At 43.3% G+C, this 9579-nt stretch overlaps 1 protein-coding gene across 1 annotated transcript in view; it reads right to left on the reverse strand.

Annotated features, from left to right (window-relative positions):
• The window catches only part of IL23R (interleukin 23 receptor), a 44804-nt gene that overhangs the window by 8729 nt on the left and 26496 nt on the right, over positions 1-9579 (reverse strand). The window contains 1 exon segment of the mRNA XM_019528288.1: positions 5584-5849. Within this exon segment, the coding sequence (XP_019383833.1) occupies positions 5584-5849 (266 nt within the window).

Genomic DNA, 9579 nt, shown 5'->3' on the forward strand with positions numbered 1-9579 from the left:
CCGAGGTCCCTTCCAGCCCTAATGTCTATGAAAACTATGAAGTCTATGAAATCCCATATTGCTAAAAAAAAAGCATTACAATTCTAAAATCCTGCAAGCTTACAATATTTTCAAAGACAAAATGCCATAAAACCATATTCAAAGAAAACATTGTTTTAAGTATTAGAAACTGTAAGACTTGGGCCATTAAGCCATCACTATGGAAAAAATGCAGTATTTTTATGAGGGAATAATTCTGCTGTCTGTTTGCAAATGAACATGCTATAATTAGCCTGGATTTCAAGAACTGATAACTCTGTTAATGATAAGTATGAATACAACATTTATTGAATACACATCATATAGCTGACTTCCAAGTTCTACTGAAACATTTAAGACTAATTTAACAAAATGAGTCACTACTGCAGAGTTACAGTGCATTTGGTGCATGGTATGATTTACTCTGATTCCACTACAGCTGCAGTCCAAATACTAATGGCATTTGTCTGACAATAACCTTTGCAATGTTCATGAGCATTATCTGAGAGAATTATTGTTTCTCTAGACATAGGTTCTATTTCAGTTAAGGGCATGGCATTCACTTCATTATATACTGCAGTTTGTTATAAGGAGAAAGGCCCATTGTATGAAATTATTTCTTTAAGAGTGATTCACCATTGTATTGTATGATGATTTCTCAGTATATCTGTTGTAAATATCGGGGAATTATTTGGAAAAAATGAGGGTGCAGACTAAGAAATGTAGTGATCATTAAATTAAAATATAGTCAGCCAATTTTAGCGGGTTCTGAAGAAATTGCTATATTCTTCATAGAATGCTGCCATCATGTGGTTCAAAATATAACTACATACTTGCCCCGTGGATGTTAGAGATGGTTACAATCTTTTACTTCAAATAATTTATTGTTTAATTTGTCCATTTCTTCTGTTCACAATTTAATCCTCATTTCTAAGAATATTTATTCTTATAAACATTGATTGATGAGCTTATGAAAAGTGATTTTTACCAAAGAAGTTCATTCAGCTGAACTCTTTGACTCTGTGATTCATGGTGTGTGTGATTAGGCCCCCATGTCGCATGGTATTGTTACAGGTCCTTGATTGGGTAAGTGATTTTTTAAACTGGAGAATAATGAATGATTAATAAAAATAGCAAATGAAGCCTTCTGGTATGAATTTTCATAGATCTCCTTTTTCAACTAGAAGCAACCATTTGGACTATCTAGTCTGGCACGACTGTATTTATGACACGACCATATACAGGCAGTCCTCGACTTACAATGTTTTGAGTTACAACATTTTGCACTTACAACATTTATAAATTGACACCCTGTTTCAACTTTCTGACATCAGTTTTGATTTTACAACGCTTGATCCAATGCGAAGCCACACCAGTGAACAAGTTCACTGTGTTGCCCATCTCCCTGGAGAACATTTGTCCAAACTTTCTAGGACACTTTCTTTAAGAAAGCAGACAAGACTCCAGAAAAACCTGCAGCCAAGACTCCCGAGAACACTTCAGCCAAGAGCCCTTCAAAAAGTCCAGCAAAGTCACCTCAAAGAATTCCTTCCAAATCAATATGATTGCTATTTACAATAGAAATACATTAATGTAGCTATATTACTCCTCTATAATTGATCGAGTACAACATTCTGGGGTATTTTTAGTGAAAATTGGGTATCAGGCCCTGGTTCAGGAACCAATCCCCCATTTATAACACTGTTTCTTATGAGAAAATTGGTTCTGAGTTGCAACGTTTCGACTTAAGAGTTGGTTTTCAGGAACCAATTGTGTTGTAAGTCCAAGGACTGCCTGTAATTTCACACAGTGAAAGTGCAATAAATTGTGGTTTCTGACTAATTAAGTTTAAAATTTATGTAGCAAACACTTTCATTCATAAATTAGGAAGGAGTGCATGTGTGTGACACAATCATAAAATAATAGAAAATTAGGACTGGAAGGGACAGTCAGCCCAACTGCCTGCTCAGAGTAGGACCTTCCCCAACTAGATCATCCCAGCTGAGGCAAAACTTCTAAGGATGGAGATTCCTCAAATTCTCTGGGTAGCCTGTTCCAGTGCTTTACTACCCTCCTAGTGAGAGTTTTTCCTGATATCTAACCTACGCTTCCCTTGCTGCATCTTGAGACCATTGCTTCATCTGTCATCTGCTACCCCTAAGAACAGTGCAGCTTCATCCCCTTTGAAACTCCCCTTCAGTAGTTGAAAGCTGTTATTAAATTCCTCCTCGGTCCTCTCTTCTCCAAACTTAATAAGCCCAGTTCCCTCAGCCTCTTCTCAGAAGTCATGTCCACAGCCCCCGGACCACTTTTGTTGCCCTCCACTGGATTCTCTCCTATTTGCCCACATCCTTGCTGTAATGGGGGGTCCAAAACTGAACACAGTACTCCAGATGTGGCCTCACCAGTGCTGCATCAAATGGAATAATCACTTCCCTTCATCTTCTGGCAGCGTTCCTACTAATATAGCTAGGCTTGAAGGATTCAAGCTTTATTGATAAACATCAATTTCACGTGACACTCACAGACCGACAGAAAAATATTTATGCCGGTACTCACTGAAGTTTACAAAAAGACACGTGTGAGTGTGTGTGTGTGTGTGTGTGTGTGTGTGTGTGTGTGTGTGTGTGTGTGTGTGTGTGTGTAAAATCCAGGACAGAGGTAAAGAAATCCAGGACAGGGAGTGCTGTGCACTACACACACACACGCACACACACAGAGCGTCTGCTGTAGGAGTTGGGGGCCATGCTGGTAAGGCTGTGCTGGGAGCAGGCTTGGAGGGGCAGGACTGATAGCAGAGGGGAGCCAGTGCCACTGGCCACCCGTTCTGCCCAGCCAGGGCAGGGGCCAAACTCCTGGGAAGCCTGGACCAGCCTTCACAGGAGTTTGGCTCTTGCCCCTGTCACACAGGGGCTCAGCCAGACTGGGTTGGGCTCTATGGGAATTTGGCTCCTGCCCCAGTCACCCAGGGGCCAAACTCCCATAGAGCCCAGCCTGGCCTGGCCCCTATGTGATTGGAGCAGGGGCCAAATTCCCATGGAGCCTGGCCCAACCCAGCCTGCTCCTGTGTAATTGGGGAGGGGGCCAAACTCCTGTGGAGGCCAGGTCAAGCTGGGCTCCATGGGAATTTGGTCCCTGCCCCAGCTGGGACCTGGGCAGAGTGAGGGGCTGGTGGCACTGGCTCATGGACACTACCAGCCCTGCCCCTTCAGCCCCTCCAGCCTCTTCTCCCCCTCTCCCCCCGAAACAGCCTTATTGGCACAGCCCCCAGTTGCTGCAGCAGCCACTGCACATGCATGCATGTGTATGCATGCATGCTATATGAATAAAAATAAAAAATGACCCCTAATTTTGCACAACCCTGAACATTTCAACCAGTAAAAATCACAAAAAATGCTTAAAAATAAACATTGATTTTAGCCATTAAAAAAAAATCAAATTCTGCCAAGCCTAAATATAGCCTGGTATGCTGTTATCCTTCTTTGCAAGATGAGCACACTGTTGGCTCATGCAGCTTATTGTCCACTGTAGCCCCCTGGGTCCTCTTCTGCAGAGCTGCTGCTTAGCCAGTCAGTCCCCAGCCTATACTACTGCATGGGATTGTTCTGTCCTAAGTGCAGGACTTTGCACTTCTCCTTCATATTGAACTTCATAAGATTTCTTTTGGTCCAGTCCTCCAATTTAGCTATCTTTCTCTACCCTCTAAGCATATCTGCTACTCCCCCCAGCTTGATGTAATCCTCAGACTTGCTGAGGGTGCACTCCATCCCATCTTCCAGATGGCTGATGGTTTTAGCTCTCCACAATCACCTATATTTTTTCAGCTCAAATTGGAATGACTCTATAAGAGGATATGCTCTTTGAAAAATATTCTTCAAGCAAGTGAAGAATTTAGCAGCCTGATAATGATGTATTGTTTTTGTGACTAGCACATACTTGTTTTAACTTATGCAATTTAAAGTTATAAACACATTGCAGATAGAGTCAATAAATCTATGCAGCTGGAATGTGGAGAAGAGATTCAGATTATGGCACCAAGTAGAAGGATTTTGCTCTCTGTCTAGTGAATAGGAGCCCATTTGGCCATGCTAGTTGTTTTGGAACATTTCAAATACATTTTTAGAGCTATTTGCCACACTGTTACCATTTTGTTTAATTAGTTTTCATCATCTTTTGTAATAAATCTCAACATCCTTTTTAAAATAATGTATGGACTTTCTAATGCTGAACCCTCTTTTTTTAACAAAGGAAAACGTCTTTCTGCATGATGCTTTTCTATAAGCCATCCTTTGTTTTAACCAGATGATTATTACTAGAAGATATCCTATGGCATGTGTAACCCAAGGTCAGACTAGATACTCCTAAAGGGTTTTTCTGGACTGAAAATCCTATAAATCTATTAACATGCTTTTATGGATAATGCTCTATATTCAGCATCACTGTATGACAGTGCCTTGTTGAGAACTCAAGATTATTTATTTGTCCTGATTTATATTAATATTTTTTTCCTATGGAATAGATGGAATACAATGATTTATACATAGACTTGAAAGTTTCTATAGGAATCTTTTCTGTTGCTAATAGGGGACAAAATAAAAACTCCAGAGATAAAATGACTTGAATATTGAAGTTGTGCCTGGTTAGTGCAAAAAAAGTTGTTTTCCCTGAGAAAAATCATGGCTAGTCAGTATGTCTTGGGATGAGCGTATGCAGAATTTGTTAAAGAAATTCCCTTCCAGTCCAAATTTTCTATGATTTTCTGATTGTGTCACATACATGCACTCCTTCCTAATTTATGCATGAAAGTGTTTGTGAATTGCAAAATGCTGCATAAATTTTAAACTTAATTAGTCAGAAATTGTATTCAGAGCAGTATGAAAAAGTATCTGGTAGCATTAGAAAAATTCCAAATACTGTCCTTTTTTCCATCTATGAACAGGAAGGAAACATACACTAGGTTCATGCCTGGAGAAATCTTGCAGTGGAAGTATGATCGCTTCCAAAATATTTCTCTATTTGTCTAAACACTAGATTATATTTAGGCTGGTTGGGCATTACAGATTTTACAAGTCAAGTCCAAAAATAAATAGGAAGCCATCCTTCTGGAGGAGTTGTGAAGGAAGGTGATGACTGTGTTCTCTTTGAGGTCTTCTGACTCTTCAGAGATCCCTCATTTACAATTACTGGGTGTGTCTACACATGCATATTCATACAAAGCAATAAACTTTGGTGCTTATTGCACCTGACTTTCTTGCTCCCCAGTGCCATGTTTATATGTGGGCCTGGGACTGCAGCATGTTGAACTGGGAGTTAATTAGTCTACTCCACAGTAAACATGTTAGGTAGATGTGCCCATCTTGTCCTGAAGTGTCATTTCAACAAGGAGTTTGTCCAAGGACCAAATGAGCAGAACATCTTACTGAATTCTGCACATCTATCTCCCAAGCAGAACAGAGGTCAAAACAATGCTACCAGTCATGCAGCCATCCTATGAGAGATGCATGGGCCTTCAGAAGATCAAAGTCAAGGTGTCCATAGGAAGTTTTCTTTTTAATTTATTTTTTGTGTTTCATGGGATATGAGTTTTAGATATAGTTGGCAATATCTAGTAACTCTAGTAAACTGCAAATTCATTGAAAGATTTGGGGGAAAACAATATTTGCCATAAAACTGAACAATGAGTGTTACTTCCATCACAGCAAACAGTGACTTCACCACAAGAGTGTGCTTACCTAAATCGTCCAGATAGCTTTGGACAGAACAAGGTTGGCTTATCCCATCCTGATACACTGCATACACTGAAACATTATAGTGTCTTCCAGCTGCAATGTCTGCTGGAAAGAAGTATGGGTTTATTTAAAACTTTATATGCAAACTGCAGTTAAAGCTGCAGAAACTTCTAATGAGATACTGAAGAGAAATGGAAAGAGACAGTGGTCGAATATAAGAGAGCACTGGGAAACAAGGGACTCCTAAATTCTAATTCCAGCACTCACACTAATTCACTCTGTCTTTGGACAGGTTATTTAATGATAGCTGCTCAGAAAATGCTCCCCTCCACTGCACTGGAATTTTTTTGGGAGGGTATTGTTAGCAATAAAGCTGCAGTAGCATGGACTTCACACAGGTTGAGCAAGGCCAGTCAGGATGCTGGGTACTTCCTCTTTGACTATAGCCTGCACCACCACAGTGATGCTACTACTGGCACTCAAACTGGCAAGATTTAAAGCTAGCTTGAGTATGTCTGCATGTGTTGAATCACAACTCCACTGGCAGTGTAGACCAGTGATTTTCAACCAGGGTACTGCCAGATCTTTTGAAGGGTGAGGCAAGGTGTTAGGAAATAAGCAGGTGTGAGGAGATAAGTGCAGGCTCAGGCTCCTCCCTAGACAGTCTCTTGAGGTCTCTTCTATAATTCTGTGATTTCCTTCTATAGCATTACAGGATCTTGTTTCAAATTCATATGGTCATCTAAAGCTATGTAGGACACAAGGTCACTACACTGCTCTGAAAGGAGTTCCACTGAGCGCAGTTCACCCAAACAAATTCAAGTGTGAAAAGGCATGGTCAATTGAGTTAGGGGATCTAGAAATAGTAGGACTGGAGTGTTGTTGTAGCAGTGCTGGTCCAGGAAGCTTATGAGAGAAGGATTTTTTGTGATACATTTTATTGGACCAACTGTATTAGCAGGGAGAGGCTGTTGGAGGAATCTGAAGAAGTGGGCTTGATACCAGAAAGCTTGTCCAACAGCTTTCCTAGCTACACAATTGATTCAATACAAGATATTACAAAAAATCTTCATCTCTCAGGATATAAAAGTACCAATATGTAGGCCTGTGTGAAACACCAAGTATTTGAGTCGGCTTTGGATTTGGCTGATTCAGAGGAACAGTGATTCATTTCGGCAGAGAAGCTGTGGGGGAATGCCCTGAAGCAGATGCTGGTGAATGGAGGATGGTAACCTCAGGGACCAGACCTCTTGCCACAGAGACAGCTCCCCTGGTGCAGTTGGGGAACAAATATGAGGCCCTGGCTGCACTGGAGGAGTGTGCGGTGGGGAAAGTGCACTGGAGGGGCCTGCCACCATCACTGAGTGAGCTGAGAGCCGGCCAGGTAAGCAGAAGAAGAGACGCTGCGTCATCATTGTGGGAGACTTCTTGCTGAGAAGAACAGAGGGACCTATCTGTCATCCGGATCCACAGTGCACAAGGTCTGCTGCCTTCCTGGAGCCCGGATCAGGGACATCATGGCGAGAATTCCTGACCTCATCTGGCCCTCCAATAACTGTCCCATGGTTGTCATCCATGTGTAAACACATGATGTGGCCTGAAGTAGTCCAGACCATATCATGAGTGACTACAGGGTTCTGGGGACCAGGCTTAGGAAGACAGGGGCACAGGTGGTCTTCTCATCAATCCTCTTGGTCAGCAGTCGCAGAAGGCATCATGTAACCTGTGTCAGAGAAGTCAACCCACGGCTCCGGAGTTGGTGCCATCGTGTGGGTTTTGGCTTCCTGGACCGCGATCTGCACTTCTGTGCAAGGGACCTCCTGGGACACGATGGGATTCATCTGTCCACAAAAGAGTCTCTTTTCTTACAGGTTGGCTGACCTCCTACGTTGGGCTTTAAATTAAGTACGACGGGGGACAAGGAAGCAGGAGATGGAGAGAGTCTAGAACCTACAAACTGCGAGACATGCAGCAGTATACCCCAGGTATGTATCAAGGGGCCCTTTGGGCATCAGAAGTGGGGAGGGGGGCACCAAAGGCACCATTTGGAGGGCTCAAGTGCCTCTATACTAATGCTAGAAGCATGAGGAACAAGCAGGAAGAACTCACGCTTCTGCTTGCAGATAATAACTTTGATTTAGTCAGGCTAACAGAAACCTGGTGGGACTCTACCCGTGACTGGGCAGTACACATTGAGGGCTACAGGTTGTACAGAATGGACAGAGTAAGGAGGAAAGGGGGCAGGGTTGCTCTCTATGTAAAGGAGCATTATACATCTACCCTAATTAAAATGGGATCAGAGGGGATTGAGGCATTGGGGGTTAGGATACGTGGAGGTTGAGAGGAAAGGGACTTGGTGGTGGAGGTCTGCTACAGACCACCAAACCAAGAGGAAAAGCTAGACTTGGAATTCTTGAGACAGCTCTCAGAGGCTGTTCGGTCTAGGGACATGGTTGTCATGGGGGACCTAAACTACCCTGACATCTGCTGGGAGGAGTAGTCAGCCAAATCCAACTGTTCACATAGGTTCTTAACCTGCGTGTAGGACCTTCACCTAACGCAGGAGGTATACGGTCCCACTAGGGAGAATGCCTTACTGGACTTGGTGTTGGCTACAGGGGAGGTCCTGGTAGGGGAGCTGCAGATTTGTGGTCACCTTGGGGACAGTGACCACCGATCAGTCGAATTCACCATACAGCATAGGGTGGGTAAGATAACTGGTAGGGTGGAACAAGAAGGGGCAATTAGTGACAGACGGGGGGACCAGGCTGAACTATTCAATGAGTTTTTTGCCTCAGTGTTCCTGAATAGGGCTCAAGGTAAGTCTCCTGATGGGTTCTTAGATGGATATCAGAAGGACACCAGCCCACCAACTGTCAGTGCTGACTTGGTGCAGAGTCATTTGAATGGACTGGATGTGTTCAAGTCAGCAGGCCTGGATGAGCTGCATCCAAGAGTACTGAAGGAATTGGTCAGTGTCATAGCAGACCCACTGGCATGGCTGTTTGAGCACTCGCGGCACTCGGGTCAGGTCCCGGAGGACTGGAAAAGGGCCAATGTGGTCCCTATTTTCAAGAAGGGGAGGAGGGAGGATCTCAGTAATTATAGGCCAGTCAGTCTCACCTCCATCCTTGGAAAGGTCTTTGAAAAGATTATGAAGGATCGTACTTGTGGGAGTCCAGTGGGAAAAATAATGCAGCAGGAAAACCAGCATGGATTTGTAGCAGGTAGATCATGCCTGACCAATCTGGTTTTGTTTTATGACAGGGTCACAAAATGCTTAGATGCAGAAGTAGAGGTGGATGTCGTTTTCTTGGATTTTAGTAAGGCCTTTGATATGGTATCTCATCCCATTCTCATAAATAAGTTAAGAGGCTGTGACAGATATTTACACAGTCCAGTGGGTGGCAAATTGGCTTAGAGGTCGCACCCAGACAGTGGTAGTAGAGGGGTCAGTATTGACCTGGAAGGATGTGGGTAGTGGGGTCCCACAGGGTTTAGTCCTTGGACCTGTACTCTTCAATATCTTCATCAGGGTCAAAGTGGACTCCAAGATGAACATGAGTCATCAGTGTGATGAAATCACCAGCAAAGCTAACCACACTTTATCACGCATCAGCAGATGCGTGACAAATACAACCAAGGAGGTGATACTTCCCCTCTATGCGGCATTGGTCAGACCGCAGTTGGAGTACTGCGTCCAGTTTTGGGCACCCTACTTCAAGAAGGATGTTGATAGACTCGAGAGGGTCCAGAGGAGGGCCACTCATATGGTTAGGGGCTTACTGGACAAGCCCCATGAGGAGAGATGGAGGGACCTGGACCTCCTCAG

The sequence above is a fragment of the Gavialis gangeticus genome, unplaced genomic scaffold (assembly GCF_001723915.1).
Source record: "Gavialis gangeticus isolate Ggan-Ray unplaced genomic scaffold, GavGan_comp1, whole genome shotgun sequence".
Taxonomy (NCBI): Eukaryota; Metazoa; Chordata; order Crocodylia; family Gavialidae; genus Gavialis; species Gavialis gangeticus.